Raw genomic sequence first — 20750 nt, 5'->3', positions numbered from 1 at the left:
GGTTTATCGATTATAAAAAATGTACCACTCTGGTGAGAGATATAATAGCGGGGCAAGTTGTGCATGGGTGGGGGCAGGGTGTATAGAACTCTCTGTACTTTCCACTCCATTTTGCTGTGAACCTAAAACTTCACTAAAAAGTAAAGTTTACAAATTTAGAAAAGAAAAAGAGAAATATGGAAAAAGGTCTAGAACTTACATGTGTCTACTAAAAGGGATTATCTCTAAATGGTGGAATTATGAATGCCTTAATTTCTTTCCTCTTTTTATTTGACAGTATTCCCCCAAATTTAAGGGGTTTTTTTGTTTTTTTTGCGGTACGCGGGCCTCTCACTGCTGCGGCCTCTCCCGTTGCAGAGCACAGGCTCCGGACACGCAGGCCCAGCGGCCATGGCTCACGGGCCCAGCTGCTCCGCAGCATGCGGGATCTTCCCGGACTGGGGCACGAACCCGTGTCCCCTGCATCGGCAGGCGGACTCTCAACCACTGTGCCACCAGGGAAGCCCAGGTTTATTTTTTATGTGCTATTTTTGTTTGCTTCTCAAATATTGTGAGGTTTTGTCTTTAAGAATCCTCCAAATAACTTCTATTTATACTGACTATCTTGATTTGGGTTTACTTTATGTCCCAACATCGTTTCTGATTGGAACGTAGGTAAAGAACGGTGATGCTTTATCTTCTTCCTTCAATCAAAGCCAGTCTCATTCATATTGAGGAATAAATGACTCAGATGGACTCTGTATGTATTTACACCTTATTAAAGGAAAAATCCTTAAAAGAAAGAAATTGTAATGTTTCCACATAGAGTAATTTTTTTTTCTTTTTTTTAATTGAGGTAAAATACTAGTAAATGAGAGAAATAAGTTAAATATTTTGAAAATGAATTTTAGGCCACTGTTGGACAAAATACTCAGTTGCATTCTTGAGATCAAGATGAGAAATACTGGATGATAATATAATTAGCTGGCTCAAATAGAAGACTATTTAGTGATTAAAAGCATGAACTCAGTCTCCGACTGTCTGGGTTATAATCTTAGCTCCATAGCTCAGGTGACCCTGAGAAGTTACTTTGTTTCTAAGTTTTGGGGTTTTTTCCAATGATAAGAATGAAATAATATTGTCATACAATCTTTACAGCGTTGCTGTATTATATTAAATAATGTACGCAATGCAATTATTGAAGTACCTTGCACTTGATAAGCAATTAATCATTAGTGTAAATTAATGGATTAATGTCAAACTGCTAAAAAGACACAAGAGTTTTGTCCCAGAACTATGTTCTTTTCTATGACTTTCTATCATTTTTCCAGTGAATGAATAAAGATGGCATGATAATGGTTGCTTAATATCTTTTGAACACAATTTAGAATGTACTTAATTCAATGGCTGGCTGAATAAATATTCAAAGTTTTTTCAAAATACTTAAATGATACCTAGAAGAAAAAGAAAAAATTTAAATAAAGATAATTGTAAAATCCTAAACTTTTGTTCAGAAAAATATCAAGACACAAGTCCAGGCTAGAAGAAAATTTCCTCAATTCAAATGAAAATTAGGGGTTTTAGCTACTCATGCACCACAGTGCAAGACTAGTTACTCTTAACTTTGTTAAGTTTTAACGATCAGAAGACCATTAAATATGAGATCGAAGAGGCTGGCCAGATTGATGAGGTAATCTGACACAGATATTTTTTATTCTAAAAATGTCTGAAGAAATAGAAGATATTTTGACTTCAAAAAGGAAAATACTTGTGAAGATACACAGGAACTAAATCCATCATTACGAAATATTTTAAAGCAAGAGGATGTTGATGTCTTCTCTGTTAATTCAGAAGGTAAAATTAGAGCCAGTGTGTGAAATTCAAAGAAAGCGGGTATCATATCAATGTAAGTTTCAATGTAAGTAGAGGAATTAGTATTGCCTGCCTGTAGGTCGGTCTGGGTGTGTAAGTGGTGAACCAGCTCAGAGATGAGCTGTTCTTTGCAGAATAGGGGGCTTTGTAGGAAAGAATCCTGACCTGAGGTAGAAATTTGGACAAGATGAGACATAGCTGCCCTTAGGCTTCTAGGACTCTAGGGTTCTAAGATTCATTTATCTGTTAACTTTACTGAACTTGCCTGTTAAGAATGGTTTTTCAAATGTATGATACTAAAAAAAAATATTTTAAGAGAAAAAGACAACTTAAAATTAGCTGAAATTTCAGAAAGGCATTTTAAAAATTAGTACAGATATATCTACTATTTTCACCTATACAAAAAGAACAGAAAAACCTATCCTTATGGTCTTAAAAAATGGTATTAAACTAGTGCTTTTAATATTAAAGGCCCTTTACAGTGTTAGTCAAATAGAAGAGAGATCTCTTCAGTAGTGGTTTGACTACATTAGCGAGTATAATTCTATATGCCCAGGCTTATCCATCTAAAATGGACACATTTACTGCAACGCCTTCCTTTGAGGAACGGAACATTTTGTTTATACCTTTTTCATGGCGTGTCCTCATTTGTTTATTATTTCATTTCACAACTTCTCAGTCTCTTCTCCAACATCACCACAATATCACCAGAAGCTCTAAGTCTTTCTCATACTCATACCTCAAACACTGTAGTTCAAGTCAACTCTTTTTCCAGGCTTGGGAGACTCTGCATAACTTGGCTCCTGAACGCCTCCCCCCCCACCAGTCACACACCTCTCCCCCCACCATTCCCACACCTCCCTCACTGCCACTCACACGGCTTCTCTTCTTGTTCCCATGCTAGCTCCATCCTGTGGGTGCCATTGCCAATGTCTGGACCCTTCTTTGCTGGACAACTTCTTCTCATTATTTAGTTCCCAGTTTCGAGGTCACCTTGGAGTAGCCTCTCCTAAAAGAAGCATCGAAATCTAGCCTCACCTCTACCACTGACTTGTTATTTTCTTAGTCCCTTGTTTGTCTGTTCCCATTATAAATCTTATCCCAACTGGTAGGTCTTTTACCTGTTAGTTTGCATGTGTTTTATCTACCCTCCCTACTGCAATCTAAGCTCTAAATGGAAAAGAATCTTGCCTCTCTTGCTTATTTACCATTATGCTCTTTCACTAAGACAGTGTCTGGCACATGGTCTAAGAACTCAATAATTATTAGCTTGATAGTTGCAAGAAATATCCAGTTAAGTACTACAGATACCAATCCAACACATTTCCACTGGCTCATCCAGGGCCCTACCTCTCAACCAGATTATTGTAATTTCCTCCTAATTTCCCTATTCCATCTATCCTTTCCTCTGCCATCAGTCCATTCTCCACACTACAGCCAGGGAAATTTTGAAAATGCAAATTGGATAATTTGTGCCTTCTGTTTAATATTCTTTAAGGGTCTCCCATTTGCTAATAAGACACTAATACTAATACTACTCATAATAGAAAACATTTACCAAACCCATTACTATGTGCCGTGAACTTGTACTAATTCATTTAACCCTAATGAAAATCTTTTGAGATAGTAGTCCCATTTTATAAATGAAAGCTTAAGACCATAACATGGCTCACAAACACCTCCATGATCTAGCCCACACCTATATCTCCTACCTCATTTTCTACAAGTCTCCAACTCATATTTGGCATGCAAAAAATCCAGATGCTTTAAGCAGAAGCACAATAGGAATGGACTTTATCTTACTTTTCAAATCCTTCCCCTCTCCACTCACCAGTCACACACCTCTCCTTCACCTTCAAAAGCCGCTACACCTGCTTGTGCCTTTCCCCTGCCTTACTATGTTGCCCCATGATCCTCCCTGTGTCGATCTAAATGCTGTCCATCCTGTGGAATCCTGCTGCAATCAAACCTCTGTAAGTGTGTCCCACATCACCCTCATCCAAAGCCTTCCACTAAACACCTATTAATCTCATTGTTAGTAGCTATTTCATAAATGCACAGTCTCTTACTAGTTATTTGGCTGGTTCCTTGAATTAGCTACCATTTCATATGCAGAGATTCATTTTTCAGCAATAATATAAGTGCCTCAAGAGCAGGGATCTCCCTCCTTCTCTTGCATATCCCTTAGCGCACTATCTTGTAGGTAAGTCTTATAGGTGTCTAATTGACATACCTACAAGATATTGTTTGATTTGTCAACTGGTCTTCTTCCCATTTCGTGTGATCTTTGTCAAGAGAGAATCAGGAAATATCTGGCAATGACTTCCCAAATATTTAACTGTCCAACATGAATCATGGTATTTCTATCTCATACGTAAAAGACCGAGTATTCTACTGATTACAGAGTACAGCTGAGAAAACCTTTTGCGCATTTTTTTGCTTGGAATTATTTTCATACAGGTCCTGTCATCAGGGAAGGTAGAAAAACACTCAGCACAGCCCCCCAAAGCTGTGTTTTCCTCATGTCTGACACATCATCACACACACATCGACTATGCCTCTGATAGCATAGCTTTGCAGAACCTGTTTCTATGGTCATTTTAAGCTTATATAACACCAGCTCCTCATCGTCTTCATGAACATTGCTTAAGTTTGTGAAAATTACATACACTTCATCTTCAAAATGATTCAATTCATTGTGTAGACATTAAGGCAATAACAATGAAATAAAACTATATAACAATATGAAAATACTTTACAACATTAAGAGAAGGAAGGAGAGCAAATCTGGATTTGTGCTGAGATTATAACTATGGACCATCTGAGAAGGTGCACTTGGTAGCCTTCCCACCAGCCATCATTTTCCCAACAAGACCATGATGCTGTGCAGACGTCTACCTTCCCCACAACACCATGTGTTCAGGGAAGTCTGGGTCCAGGCTATTCCCAGCCCAGGGGATGGGTCACAGTTAGGTGAAGCCAGAGTTTCTCAGCCCAGGGAACCTTGTGAAGTACCAATGCCTAGGTCCCTCCCTTCCTTCCTCCCCTTTTGATACCCCCCTCCCTCCAATTCCAACAGTTCTGGGGTAGAGCTCTGGCATCTGGTGTCTTTAAAGTTCCACAGGTGATTCCAGTGCACAGCTAGGATTTAAAATTTCTGGTCTGAGCCATTGTTTCTCAAAGCTGAGTGAGCCAAGAATCACCAGGAGTGTTTTGTAAACCATAGGGTGCTGGGCCCCACTCCCAAATTTTTGATTTAGGAAGCCTGAGAATTTCATTCCTAATGAGCTCCCAGATGATCCTCATGAAGCCAGTCTGGAACCTCACTTTGAGAACTCTTAGCATTGTGGAAACTTGTTTTGTAATTCTGCTACCAGCCTGCAGATGGCACCAATACACAGAAGAGGGTGGAGCAAAGGGCTTCTCAGAGGAGGGCACAGGTAACCTGAAGCGACCGGTGCAGTCTGCCCTACCCAGGCACTTATTATGGGAGTTAAATAAATCCCCTTATTTTTAAGTCTTTAGCGATAAGCCGTTGGTTGTTTGCTGCTGAAAACATTCTACCTGATGCCTTTCTAAAATAAAAACAGCTGTGTTTCAAATAGTAAAACTGTAACAATTCTTTCCCAATATGCTGTTTTTTTTTTTTTTTTTTTTTGGCGGTGTGCGGGCCTCTCACTGTTGTGGCCTTTCCCGTTGCGGAGCACAGGCTCCGGACGCGCAGGCTCAGCGGCCATGGCTCACAGGCACAGCCGCTCCGCGGCATGTGGGATCTTCCCGGACCGCGGCACGAACCCGTGTCCCCTGCATCGGCAGGCGGACTCTCAACCACTGCGCCACCAGGGAAGCCCTGAATTATTTTTTATGGTTGAGTTGACTTTCTTCCAACACCAACTTCAAAAAATGTCAAGGCTAAAATTATTGTAGTCAGGCTCCAAGGACTAGAACTATTTTGCTTGTATCAACAATTTTTCACTGTGTTTCAGAGAAGCAAAACTACTATCCTGTGCATGTGAATTACCTCTTCTATTAGGAAATGGGATCCTCATTAGGATCGCTAAATCTGAAAAGAGAATGTCAGTCCTACTTTCCAGCTCACCTGAAGATTTTTATGTTTCTAAGAATCTAAGGAATAAGATTCTGAATATGAACTGTCTGCACTCCAGGAACTTATAAAGTAACCATAAATCATGCCCACTGCCTCCCAGTGAGCATCCGTTGAGAGAGGCACTATTTAAGAATTCCCTAAACTTTGCATAAGCAGCATATAAATTGTAAACTTCAATTTGTCCTGAATCGAGTTGAAACTCTGAGGGTTTCAGACAATTGACCACATTGTCTGGTCCCTGTAGAACTGCTCTGACTGAATGGACTGTGCTTCATAACCATGTCAGCTGTGTCCATTGTGGGATGATGCCAAGAGGAAAAAATCCCAGAATATTTGCTGTTGTCTTACCAAGAGGACATGACTGATGATGCGGTTCATTAAATTTCACAGAATGATCTTTACAAAAACACGGAAAGTATCCACACAGGAATAAACATCAAGAATAGTCATCCAGGGCTTCCCTGGTGGCACAGTGGTTAAGAATCCTCCTGCCAGGGCTTCCCTGGTGGCGCAGTGGTTGAGAGTCCACCTGCCGAGGCAGGGGACACGGGTTCGTGTCCCGGTCCGGGAGGATCCCACATGCCACAGAGCGGCTGGGCCCGTGAGCCGTGACCGCTGAGCCTGCGCATCTGGAGCCTGTATTCCGCAATGGGAGAGGTCACAACAGTGAGAGGCCCGCGTACCGCCAAAAAAAAAAAAAAGAATCCTCCTGCCAGTGCAGGGGACATGGGTTTGAGCCCTGGTCCAGGAAGATCCCACATGCAGCGGAGCAGCTAAGCCCATGCACCACAACTACTGAGCTTGCACTCTAGAGCCCGTGAGCCACAACTACTGAGCCCATGAGCCACAACTACTGAGCCCGTGTGCCACAACTACTGAGCCCGTGTGCCACAACTACTGAAGCCTGCATGCCTAGAGCCAGTGCTCTGCAACAAGAGAAGCCACTGCAATGAGAAGCCCGCGCACTGAAACGAAGAGTAACCCCTACTCACTGCAACTAGAGAAAGCCCGTGCACAGCAACGGAGACCCAACAAAGCCAAAAATAAGTTTAAAAAATAAATAAATAAATTTATTTTAAAAAAATAATAATTTTAAACTTTAAAAAAAATAAATTATAAAAAAGAATAGTCATCCATCTTTTGAACAAGTTTTTACTACATGCACAAAAATATTATGTATTTTTATGTTTCTGTCTGCACTGGCTGCTAGAAAACTCAAAGGCAAATCTGTGGCCCAAGTATAGTCAGTGTGGCAGGCCTCAGCACGCATTTTGTGTGCTAACCTCATCCCTGGTTTCATCTTATTTTTCCAATCCTATTCCTTTTTTTCTTAGTCAAATTTCTTCTCCTCTTTTTGTCTTTTGTTTCTTTTTTCCATATCTGTAAATTGTTGCTTAACCCTTTAGAATAAAAGACAGTGCAAAAGTGCTAACACCCAAGGCTTCAGAGTACTCAGAGAGCTTGTCCATGAGAAATCCACATGCCTGTAAACACACACAAAAACCATCCTTATTGTGAAGACAGAAAGGTGGACCACTGACCCACCCAATCTTATTCACTTAGTTCCCAGGCAAAGGCACACGTATATGCTCCAGCACAAAATTCAAGACAGACATTATGTCATGAATGTAGGTTATCAGACTAAGCCAAGGGACAGAGCAGGATCTGAAGATCAGGGCGCTCCACAGACAAACGACTCGGGGCAGCTAGTCAGACAGAGGGATTTATAGCTCAGGCAAAAGAGGAAATTTTGACAAGAATGCTAGGCACCTGTGTGAGAATCAAGCAGTGAGCCTAGGATTTTCCCCAGTCAACGGTTCACGGTTTATATTAATAGCAAAAATCAGTCCCCAAAGGTGGAGGTAAGAGTAATTCCCTAAATAGAATAAAGGCAAAAGGCTGGAAAGAAAGATAGCAATAAAATCCTGTGAATAGACCACCAAGAAGAATAAAAGCAAGATGCTTTAACAAGCATACATTTAAAGCAACTGGAGGTTTTTGCTGTCAGAGGATATTTATATCAAATTCTTATATTTCCTCAGACGTTTTCCCTTGTATTTTTGTGTCAATAAACGTAACTGGTTATGTAGAGTCAGAGCCTCTTCTTCCCTGGAGAAATACTAAAAAGTCATAATTGCCAAGTGTTGTTTTGACATTCTTCCTGCAGATCATCCCATCTGTTCCATGTCATCCTACCCCCAAGAAGCACCAGGGGCTGAGAGTTGGGAGTGACCAACTGACCAAGAGGTGGGCAGAGGTCTGCACCTGCAACCTGGAGGCTGTATTTAAAATTCCATCCTTTGATGAGAGTCAGGAGAATTGGTGTTTCTTTTTTTTTCTTTTTTTTAACTTTTTTATTTTATATTGGAGTATAATTGATTAACAATGTTGTCATAGTTTCAGGTGTACAGCAAAGTGATTCAGTTATACATGTACATATATCCATTCTTTTTCAAATTCTTTTCCCATTTAGATTGTTACATAATATTGAGCAGAGCTCCCTGTGCTATACAGCAGGTCCTTGTTGGTTATCCATTTTATTTATTTATTTAAAATCATTCATTCATTCTTTCTTTCTTTCTTTGGCTGCACCGGGTCTTAGTTGCGGCATGCGGGATCTAGTTCCCTCACCAGGGATCAAACCCGGGCCCCCTGCATTGGGAGCACGGAATCTTAATCACTGGACCACCAGGGAAGTCCCTGGTTAACCACTTTAAATACAGCAGTGTGTACATCTCAATCCCAAACTCCCTAACTATCCCTTCCCACCCGGTAACCCTAAATTCGTTCCCTAAGTCTAAGTCTGTTTCTGTTTTGTAAATAAGTTCATTTGTATCATTTCCTTTTAGAGTCCACATATGAGCAATATCATATAATATCCGTCTTTCTCTGTCTGACTTACTTCACTCAGTATGACAATCTCTAGGTCCACCCATGTTGCTGCACATGGCATTATTTCATTCTTTTTAATGGCTTAGTAATAGAATTGGGGTTTCTGAGAGTGATAATCCCACCCCTACAGGTTCTGGACAAAATGAGAAATAAACAGAGGGTCAAACGGGCATCAAAATGTCATATTTTGTTGGTAATACTATATTGAAGAGCATGGCTTTGACTTGCAGCCTGAATCAGACCTCCCTGTTTACCCTCACAATGAATCTCATCACTCTAAGGCTGACCCCCGAGAAGGGGCAGCCCTCCCTCCATGGGGGCAGAGGCTGGGTCTGGTTCCCCTCGAAGAGCAGGGAGTGAAACCAAACAGGACCCTGTGGGGCCTTCCCAGAACAGAAACACCGCCCCTACTGTGTTCCCCACCTCTTGCTTGAAGAAAAGCTTTAGCCAAAATAATACTGTAATAGTTTAGCCATAAAACAAAGTCAAGGACCTTTAGTACCTCCTCAGTAATATACAGATATTATCTATTTATATATAGATAATATCTTGAGCCGTATCCTTGAGTTGTTTGGCAGATAATAAAACCCCCACCAGGTGAAAGAAGTTCACTGCTGACCACCAGCAGGTAAACCTCAGACCGGTTGGAACCAGAAGGTTGATGATGTTGACTCCTGAAGTACCCCAGGTTACCCCCCCACCAACCAATCAGAAGAATGTCCACAAGGTGATCAGACACCCCACAACTCTCTCCCTCACCTTGCCTTTCTTTAAAACTTTTAATATTTTTTTATTAAAGTATAGTTGATTTACAGTGTTGTGGCAATCTCTGCTATATGGGAAAGTGACTCAGTTATACACATATAGACATTCTTTTTTTATATTCTTTTCCATTATGGTTTATCACAGGATATTGAATATAGTTCCCTGTGCTCTACAGTAGGACCTTGTTGTTTATCCATTCTAAATGTAATAATTTGCCTCTACCGACCCCAAACTCCCTCACCTTGCCTATAAAACCATTCGCCAAAAGCCATCAGGGAGTTTGGTCTTTTGTGGATGAGCTGCCCATTCTCCTTGCTTAGCCCCACTTTGGGTGCCTCTTCATAAATGCTGTGTTTTCCTTCATCACAGCTCGGTGTCAGTGGATTGGCTTTGCTGTGCGTCGGGCAAGCAGACCCAAGTTTGGTTCGGTAACAGGATCGAGTCTCTCCCTCAGAAAGGTGTGGCTGAAGGGGACATAAGAGGGGACAGAAGCTACTCCCCAATATTTCCTACAGGGTATAAGTTCCTGATTTATGGGTCAAGAGGAGCACGGGCAAAGGGAGAAACTGGTCCCTCCCTTACATTTTCTAACCATTTGCTCTCAAGCCATCTGACTCACCAGCTCAGCTGTGGTCGCCAGGCGTGAGGTGGACCCCTAGCAGGAGAAGAGCAGGTTATCAGGGCAGCCCTGCCTCCACCTCCATGTGGCTGCTCCCCGCGACTATCGCTCCTTTGTTTATTCTTCTTGGAATGATGATGACACTTCCAATTTCTGTCCTCAGAGAGCTCTAAAATGGGTTGGAACTTTTAAATTAACTCCATGACCATGTTTTTACCTGAAGCTAAAAATTTACCCCCCATTCTATTTCTCATCGTAAATTATACCCTGCCATGCTGCCCAAATAGCACAACGGAGGTTTTAATAAACCTAAATGACAAGAAAAATCAACAGTATAAAATATGCCTCACATTGGAACACTACAAACCTTTCCATGAGTAAATTTCTAGATGAAAATTAAAGTCCAAAATTACAGACCCTTGTGAGTTAAAGACCAAAGAAATAAAAGTCCCAAATTCCCTCCAATATGTCTCATTAAGCTCACTTTCAACCAAGAGTCTCCCTTGGTAATACTGCCTTGGTAGAAGTGGAGTACGTTCAACAGTAGAACTTGGACTTTCTCCTGGAAAGCATGCATTCCTGCAGCAGCATTGGAGGTGGTTACCATCAAGCAGAGACTGTATGCTATCTGGAGGAAGGAGGGTCATCAGAGGAAACACTAGAAGAGGCTTTCCAGGCTCAGGGAATACGATGCATCTCTGCCAGGCATCCAAAGTCCAGAACTCGTGACCCAAACTGGGTCAGGAGAAATATCACCTCAAGAGGTTGGTGATGACCCCTGTGGGCATGGCCTATGGTAAGGAGGAGGGGTAGAGGAATCCCACCAGCACCTTCTCCTTTAGAAAGTGGCATTTAAGACATTCTGGTCTTCTTGCAAAATTTAGAAAATGACCTTATGGTGACACCCCCAGCCATAACGTCTTACTTCAAGCTGTCTTCTTCCCCATCTCATGTTTAAAAACTCTTAATTTCCATTTCCCTTTGAAGCCCTGTCTTCCCGGTATGCTGTGCTAAGCATGGGCGCTGTCTAGGAAGCTGGCACTAGAGACACTGCTTCCCTCACTCCAAAGTCAGAACAGCCCATGTTGTTGCAGCCTTGTCTTCTCCACAGTCCTGTCTCCTGCTCCTGTCTCAAGACATGCGTTCCCTAAGCCCCAGTGGCTGCTGCCAGTGCCTCTAGCTCTTGGATGTCTTAGGCCCATGAAACCTGCCTCTTAGGGTAGGTTGCTCCCTCATCCCCACACCTGTCTGACAATTGCCAGTATCCTGAGCTGAAGCTCCTGCTGATACTTTTAGAGACATTGCTTTCAAGGGGTCAATGGGAACCAATAGGTTTTCTGACATGCATTTCTCAAAAATTTTGAAACCCTCAGCTCTTGAATTTACCATGATTCTAGGACATCAATTCCATCACATCTTTCTTGGTAGCAATAGGAAATATTTCTAGTGCTGTTTTCCTCTGATGTGCCCCTATTCGTTTGAGGTAGACTCAGCTGATTTTTAACATACTAACCTGCTTCTTATATTGGTCCCTTTCCATTTGTGCATGTAAGTCTGACATTACTTTCTGGGTTTCAGCATCTTCTTATCTTTTATTTTCCCTCTGTTTGGGGAACTAAACATTTATTTGTGTCACACACTTACTGAGGTTTTTTCTGTTAGTCCCCCTGCCCTCACTTCTGCTCATACTGGGAGAAATAAAGACATTGGGATTTGGGCATCCCTCAAAGATTCCTTCATTGACATATACAAAATGTTGTCCATAAAAATTTCTTCCACTTAATAAGCCATATTACAAGATCAAATGCAAATGTAACAAGATGTTAAATTTGGTTTTTTCCTGGTTTTGAGGAATTTTGGCAGACACTCCAAATGTCTGTAAAAACAATGTCTGTCACGGACTCAATAAGAGGAGGGCAAGTTAAGAGAGTAGGAACCTAGCTCCACCGGCACTAATGCTTACCCACCTCCAGCTTAATGGCGATGATGTCAGAGATGCCAGGGAGGGAGAGTGCTCTGGGGAGCTGTCAGTGGACCACGCAGAATCTCACACATCCACAGAGCATGCAGCAGAGACCTTTCCTCATTATTTCAGGCCAGGTGAGAGAGACTTTGGAAGAACCACTGAGAGAACTCGTTTCATGTTCCCTGGCACTTGAGGGGGATGAAGAATGACTCTTACCAGTAGGAAATTAAGAGCAAGGCTGTATCTGGAACCACCCATCTGGCACTAAGGAACAAGAGAACGTACATGGGAGTGAGGTTTACTTCCTCTGATGATGGGGAAAGGATGCCTGAGATGTCTCAGGGCCAAAGGGACCTATGGGGGAGAAGTCAGGTACCTTTATTTATTTTAAAAGGTATCTCCCTCTGCCTGAAAAGATGAAGGGATCCAACAGAGATCATTTGTTTGGGGTAGTCCAAAAAATCCCGTGGTTAAGCTAGGGAGATATATATAGATAGAGATATATATAAGTAGGCATTGAGTACAACAATGTCACTATAATCAGAGGTCCCTAGAAAGTAGATCACACACATACACACAAAAACACACCCCCCACTGGGGAAAGAGTTAGCTAAAGTGCCTCCATCACTCCCAGAAGAAACCAGGGCAACATTAGAGCCTTACAACCTTACCTAAAATGTCTGAACCATGCCTTTTGTTAATTTCCTCTCCCCCTGGGTGCAAGCTGACACAGGCTAGAAACCTTATCTAACAATTGAAGAAAGGAGGTGGCGGTGAGGAGAAAGAAGCCCATCACATCCCCACCCACCCACCCCCCTTACAGGCTCCCAGAGTGAATCAGGCCCAGGCTAGGGGAGAAGAGGACATATCGATCAAGTGAGGATTGGAGTTTTGTCTATTACACTCAACTGGACATTTTAATCACCAAAATGATACTGTTCTTTATTTCAGAGTCTCAAAAAAATCTAGGACTTGCCTAGAATTTTTTCTCCAGGAGTGTGGAAGAACAAAGTCAGAGACCAAGTTTAAAGGGGCTGAAAACAAAGATAAAATATTGCTTTAGCGCCTCAGTTTCCTGCTCCCGGCTCTTTCAGTACATCAGTTATACAGGCACTGCTCGAAGAGACAATGAAGTGGTTGGAGTAGAGAGGTTTAGTGAGAGGAGATACTTGGTTCAGATTGTCACCCAAAGATGAGGCAAGGCTATGGCACAGGTGTATGGCTGCCTTGTATTAAAAATGCTATGTAACAAAGATCCAGAGTGCTTGCTCAGAGCTGAATCACTGCCTTATACATGATTATGTAAACATAACTTCATAGGAGTTAGTGCACATAGTCTGATGCTAATATAACCCGGAAGGGACCTTCTTAAAGTGTTTTCAGGCAATCACCTGTTTAGGACAGGTGGAAGTGTGAAGCAGACCTCATGAGAACCCCGAGACATGACTCAACGTTATCGTACCTTTTCTGTCAAAAAATCTACATTCTGCTGAGATCTTTGGAACTGTGTTTTTTTGTTTGTTTGTTTGTTTGTTTTTCAGTACGCGGGCCTCCCACTGCTGTGGCCTCTCCCGTTGCGGAGCACAGGCTCGGGACGCGCAGGCTCATCGGCCATGGCTCACAGGCCCAGCCGCTCCGCGGCATGTGTGATCTTCCCGGACCGGGGCACGAACCCGTGTCCCCTGCATCGGCAGGTGGACTCTCAACCACTGCGCCACCAGGGAAGCCCTGGAACTGTGTTTTTATCATATATTTTTAGCACAGCAAGCAGGTTCCAAATTGATCTTGTAACATGGCTTATTAAGTGGAAGAAATTTTTATGTACAACATTTTGCATATGTCAACGAAGGAATCTTTGATGTGTGCTTTGAAATCTTTGCATCTTAACAATCAATGTATCCATAAATGAAGGTAATTTAAATTAGTGTTACTGCTAGTATACACCATGCAAATTCATTTACATCCCTTTTGTTTGAATTATCACCCCTCACTGTATCAAGCAGAAGCAGTCACAAATGGTCTGCTAATACCAATAAGATTCTTTATTGTTTTTGGATCTTTTGCTTTTAGCTATTGGCTGAATGGCATGCGATGGTGTCTTTTTGCTAAAGATATCTGGACAGTTATCATACCCTACTGTGTAGGAGAAGCCTACACTACCAGTATTGCTTTACCTAAAGATACGGTGTCTTTTTCTATTGTGGAAATTATTCCTGTACCTATACCCAGGATACTAGGGTTTGTTTGGTTTGTTGGGTTTTTTTGCATAGTATGCAATATACTCTGTTTGTCTTCTGTATCACTGAATCATACCCCTGAGCTTTTGCCTTGCTAATCAAGAACTGAAAGATACTAGAAGTAGAATCACTGTAGACTATTTTTTAGTTAAGACTGAGTCACATTTATTAATACTTCCAACACATGTGCTATCTAAATCTAACAGATAAATTCCAAACAGAAGTAGACGTCTCAATATTGAATGAGCTATAAAACCATGTAATAACATCTACAAGTCCATTTGGAAATAAATGGTTAGATTGGAGATTCAGTCTGGGTTAATAATTGGTGTAGGCATACTGACCTTTGTACTTGTTCATGTGGACTGTGATTTGCTATGTCACTGGACAGCCCTGATTCAGCATCACACAAGGGTATTTGGGGAGAGAGGTGTGAGGAACAGAACTACAGGGTGATGTATGTTCTCATTCTCATTCTGTTCCTTTAATAATGTTAAGTCTAAAATATGTTTTAACAAACTTATGGTTACCAAAGGGGAAAGGGAGAGGAGGGATAAATTAGGAGTTTGGGAGTAACAGATACATACTACTATATATAACACAGGTAAACAATAAGGACCTACTGTGTAGCACAGGGAACTATATTCAATATCTTGTAATAACCTATAAAGAAAAAGATTCTGAAAAAGAATATATATATATATACATATATGTATGTATGTATAACTGAATTACTTTGCTGTACACCTGAAACTAACACACCATTGTAAATCAACTATACTTCAGTTTTTTAAATGATTAAAAAAATATGTTTTAAACTACTCTAGTTCCTTCTTTAAACTTTAAACTCTAAACAAAGTATTACTTGTCCTACAAAATATTCTAAGCAAAAGTGTAATTTTCTTATTCCCTTTCAGCCTCTGTGTTCATAATAACTTCATTGAGTTTACTCTCTACCATGACCTAAGAATATAGTTTATCTTTACAATAAGGAACAGCCATTCACTGCCACCACTACCACCGCCACCCCACCTTCCTCCTCTTTATTTGTTTATTGGCAAAATCCACCAGCCTTCCACGGTTGGATTGAACTCCTAGCCTTGGTTCCTAAAAGCCAAAACCATGATCATATACAATTAATAATCCAGAGCTAGCTTGAGATCATGTGGTGGACAGTTACTATAGATGCCTGTGAACAACCTACATAATTACAAGAGATGAGTCCCTCCAGCTTTATCCTTTATCAGTTCAAAATAACAAAGAACAGAACTGGGAGCAATACATGAAAAGAATAGCTGCCATCCCAGTTAAGTTCCAGCCTTCTGCCTCTGCTGCAACACCTAGTAAAAAGGGCAAAATCACGTCACTATCCAGTTAGGAAATTAAAAACTCGAAGATGAAGACACTGCCAGGTGAAGACCAAGACAAGGGACCATCAACCATAAGCTCAACTCGGAGACGTATGAGGCCATGGAAAGCATAGGCAGGACAGGTGAGAGACCTATGAGTCAGGAGGTGAAGCAAAGGTGAGAGAATCTGAGCTGTCCACTACCAAAGCAAGTCGCCAGTTTAAAGAAGGGAATGAAGTGTTAAGAAAGACAAACTGGGTTTCTGGGATTCAGACAGGCAAATGTCTGGACTTCAGGAATTCAGAGAGAGTAAGGCAATGGCTGTAATAGCTGAGAGATCCAGAAGCGAGGGGAAAGCCTACTTGTCATCTTTTACACTTTGCATATAGACTGTAGAGCAGAAATGAGCCAAAAGGTGGATGCAGCAACTTCAGTTAAAAGGAGCACAGGGTTCTGTGGTTTTCAGTATGTTCACATTACAGCTGGGTGAGGGAGGAGAGCTGAAATGACAGGGGGAAATCTGAAGCTTCATTTATCACAGTGTTCGTACAACAGAAGCCTCTTATCCAGTATAACAGGACTGGACCAACAAGTTGGTCAGTTAACTGAGAAAGAAAGATAGTTAAACCAGAAGGTCATTTTAAAAAACAATATGTAATAAAACTTGTATACCATACATAATTTATTTTGACTAAAAGCATAAGAACACATCCATTCACCAAGATTTGCTTTAGAATCAAACTTTTCATTACCATAAGGATTCACAGATTGGAATTCTCTGTTGTCTTTTTATAATTGATAATACATTATCTATGATGTCCAGTTTTAATGTCTTTTAAGTGAACCAGGAATTTAAAGGCACTTCCAGATGTTTATGACCCTCCCTCTCCCAACTTTTATAATTGTTTTACCCACACATAATTTTACAGCAATAATATTTTGGCAACTTTTTTTTTTTTTTGATGTCTGATCTTATTTATTTGTTACTCTTAGAACATCTCATTTTTGACTGGACTCAGACTTAGAAGTAGAAGCTCTCAGAGAGGACAGCCTCCGTCTCTTGGCAATCTGTTCCTGGTGTTTTTCTTTGGCCTCCTTCATTCTCTTGGCCCAAAGTGTAGCATATTCTGCAGCCTCTTCCTTATTGTTCTTAGTACGCTGTTTCTTCAGAGCAATTCGCCGACATTTGTGTTGCAGAACACGTGGAGTAACAAGACGCTGCACCTTGGGTGTTTTGGTCCTAGGTTTCTTACCTTCTTCGTTTAGGGGCTTTCTCGCAACATACTGGCGGACATCATCTTCTTTAGAGAGACTGAAAAGTTTGCGGATTCTGCTAGCTCTCTGGGGCCCCAGGCGATGAGGCACAGGAGTATCAGTGAGTCCAGGAATATCCTTCTCCCCTTTTTTTACAATGACCAAATTGAGAACGCTCAGATTGGCATCCACAATGCAACCCTGTACAGATTTGCGCTTTCTTTCTCCAGTCCTCCTTGGTCTGTAACAGGAATGCCCCTTACTCAGTAGCAGGCGGACTCGGCCATGGGTCAAGACACCCTGCTTCATGGGGAAACCCTGTTTGTCGTTCCCACCACTGATTCGGACCACATAACCCTTCCATTCTTCACCCAGAGCGTCAGCAGCAACTTCTGTGGCCGTACGCGTCTCATAAAAGGTACGAAGTTTTTGTTCATCGTCCACTTCAATGAGTTTCTGGCAGCCAGTGGCTGGGAAAGTGATGTTCAGCTTCATTCTGAAGCGGCCGACCGCCTCCGAGGCGCCACGAAAAAGAGCTGGCAACTTATTTTTTAGGGTTTTTTTTTGACAGTTTACTTTTTAACTAGTTTTTATACAAAGCATTCAACAACAATCTTCTGCACTCTTGTCATTGGATATGTAATATCTAATTAAATTATGAAAGTGTGATAAAAAGTATAACTAACATAATCAGGTGTGAGATCAAGCACATCTTACTTTGGATAAGTAACTTAGTGAGAGCACAATTAATCGGGCACGTTAGTTTAATGACCGTTGGTTGAGACCATAATTTTGTAATGTAATTTCTAAGTTTAAAATGTGGTTTTATTTTTACATTTGACAATGATAGCTTCTTAAAAGCACAGAAAGATATAAACTGCTTCCAAATCAAAATGGAGGATTGGGTTACTCCTGGGAAAATATTTCCGGTATTTATTGGATAATAATGACCCCTACATTGACAAATACCAAGACTAGGTTTAGAGTGATAGACCAGGCACAGACATCACAAACAAGTTTTACTTACCTAAAGGATAGAGAATAAAGCCTATTAAGAGAATAAATTCTCCTGATAAGGAGATGCATTAATAATATCAGCAATATTTTCTTGACCAGATGAAGCTGTAGTCGCATAGAAACCCAATTCTCACCACTTGAACAATACAGTAAGTGAAACTCAATTGCCCTCCTCCAAATCAAGCTTAAATATAAGCTTTATATGTGTGTTTTTATACACATGGCTGAAACAGTTCTGCTGATGGAGCAGTCTAGATGTGTGCTCGGGATGACCTCATCTGAGCCAGGTGAAACTCACCAAAACAAAATATCACAAAGAAATAAGGTAGAGAATAGTGCATGGAGGCATAGGCTCACCCCTGCCCTCTCTAGGTTAACACAGCCTAGATTAGTACTTTGCTGAACACAGAGCTGCTGAAAATAGAACAAAGATCAGTCAGACAGCTATCTCTGAAGGTCACGATAATGGTTCTTACACCAGTCAAAGGTCTACTGTGCATAGGTGTTAAGCGGGAAAAAAAAGAAAGTGTTTCACAGTCAAACCATTTGGAAAACACTTGGTTAAACTAAGTTCAACAGATTTCTTAACAGCAAGGCTTTAATATTAGTCATTAGTTAAGAAGAGGCTGTAGGTAGCAATGTTTCTTAAACTAATTTCAACTCAAGGATTTTTTTTCAGTTTATGCATTTCCCAAGATCATCTTATAGAATCTACAGGATTCTACAGAGCGTCATTTGGAAAATGCTGCTGCAGCTGGTATCCTGTGTTTTGTGTCTGTGTCTGTGTTGGCTCCTAACTCTGGGGGCAGAACTTCTTTAATTTATTTTTGGGTTTCACATTTTATCTTCAAGTGGGACCTTTTAAACCTTTGTCCAAAGACCTGCACCATTTTGAGAACCAAAAGGAATTCAAAAACAGAGTCAAATATTATTTCTGTCTTTGGTTATTTTTAAAGCAGGTAAAAACTTATACACATGGAGCAGTTAAATTGTAATACATGGTAGTAATAGTAATAATAACAAGACCTATGAACTACTGGATCCCTGCAGTGTCTCATACGCTGTGCAAGCTTCCTTACAAATGTGATCTCATGAGTCCCCTGTAAACACTAGTAGATATTATAATTCCCGTTTTCATATGAAACTCAGAGATGTTAAATCCCTTGCCCAAAGCCATAAAACTAGTAAGTGGCAGAGATGGAATTGAAATCCAGATCTTCTGACTCTGAAACATGTTCCTTCTCTTATTACCTTACCCATATACCTTCCTGTGTATGAATGTTAGTACTGTAGTAATTAAGGAACAGAGAACTGATAAGAGATGGAACTTCCAAGAGAAGCTCATGAGTGATGGAGACTAAAGCTAACAGTGAAAGATGTGTAGCTTTCAGATAAATGAAGGAAGAAAAGCCATTCCAAGTAAAGAGAACAATGCAAGAAAATGGGATTTGGGAAATGAAAACAGTCAAGAAATGCATCAATAAATTATCTAAAAATGATTTTCTTTATAATTCTTATAATAATTAGGTCAAAATATACTGCAAGGCACTGGAGGCTACAAGAATAAGCCTTCAGAGTTTAGGAGAGTCCGCCATACTCCTGGAGCCTTGCCCTGGGGGAGGCAGGCACCAACCAAAGAATGACCAGTGGCCTCCAGAAAGACTTGCTTCTGGCTGGCCAGCCTGACTTGAGGTTCCTGGGAAAGGTTCTACGTTCAGGAAAACATGGTGAGAGAGGCCAGAGCAAAACCCCACCCTAAGAAGCTGGGAAAGATGATGGAGAGAATGGCAGGCTGATGATTCACCTCCAAGGTGGAGAAAGTGTTTTAACTATGTGGATTCTTCTTTTCTTTTCATCCTCTCTTACATTCCTGGAGAGACACCACAAAACAAAGAAAGCTACAGTAAAGTAAATGTTTTTGTAAAATTATCTTCCCCTGCTAGGTAAAATCATTTTGAGGAAAACAAATATGTCCAGGAATTCACTGAACATTCAAGTAGAAGTGTTTATACAACCCTAGTCATTGAGTAATTGGTGAGTGTGTCCTATTTTGAGGCATTAGATGGTGTGTACAAAATACAAGGACTGGCCTACAAGAGTTTCCCAAACGTCTTATGATAATTACCTAAAGTATTAAAAAAATAAAAAAACTAAAAGTCAAAACCTTTCCCCAGGTCACTCTCCAGAGCATTCTAATTCAATGGTTCTGGTAATATACCTAGAATTTTGCATTTTTAATAGGTTCTCTGGGTGACTTTATCATCAGAGAAGTCTGGGAACCACTGCTCTAATCCTGATTAGCCCAAGTGTGGTCCCCCTCAGCGTTGGTGTCATCCAGGAGCTTGTTAGAAACACAGAATCTCAAGCTCTACCCCACACCTACTAAATCAGAATCTACAATCTCCATGTTAATAAGATATTCAGGTGATTCTTAATACTTAAAAGTAGAGAGGAACTGTGTTCTCCAACTTTAATGTGTGAGTAAATCACCTAGAATATTGGTAAAATGCAGATCCTGATTCAGTACGTCTGCACTCTGAGGTGCAGCTAAATTCAGCACTTTTTTTTTTTTTTTACATCTTTATTGGGGTATAATTGCTTTACAATGGTGTGTTAGTTTCTGCTTTATAACAAAGTGAATCAGTTATACATATACATATGTTCCCATATCTCTTCCCTCTTGCGTCTCCCT

The 20750-nt window shown here is 40.9% G+C and overlaps 1 protein-coding gene across 1 annotated transcript; it reads right to left on the bottom strand.

The window, feature by feature from the left end:
- Positions 1-16734: 16734 nt before the first annotated feature.
- Positions 16735-17572, bottom strand: LOC101273702 (40S ribosomal protein S6-like). The gene has a single exon (XM_033428491.2). The coding sequence runs from the start codon at positions 17534-17536 to the stop codon at positions 16787-16789; it is 750 nt and encodes a 249-aa protein (XP_033284382.1). The 5' UTR covers positions 17537-17572; the 3' UTR covers positions 16735-16786.
- Between the last annotated feature and the right edge of the window lie 3178 nt (positions 17573-20750).

This window comes from Orcinus orca, chromosome 12 (genome assembly GCF_937001465.1).
Source record: "Orcinus orca chromosome 12, mOrcOrc1.1, whole genome shotgun sequence".
In the NCBI taxonomy this organism is placed as follows: Eukaryota; Metazoa; Chordata; class Mammalia; order Artiodactyla; family Delphinidae; genus Orcinus; species Orcinus orca.
This window is presented reverse-complemented; position numbering and strand designations above follow the sequence as displayed.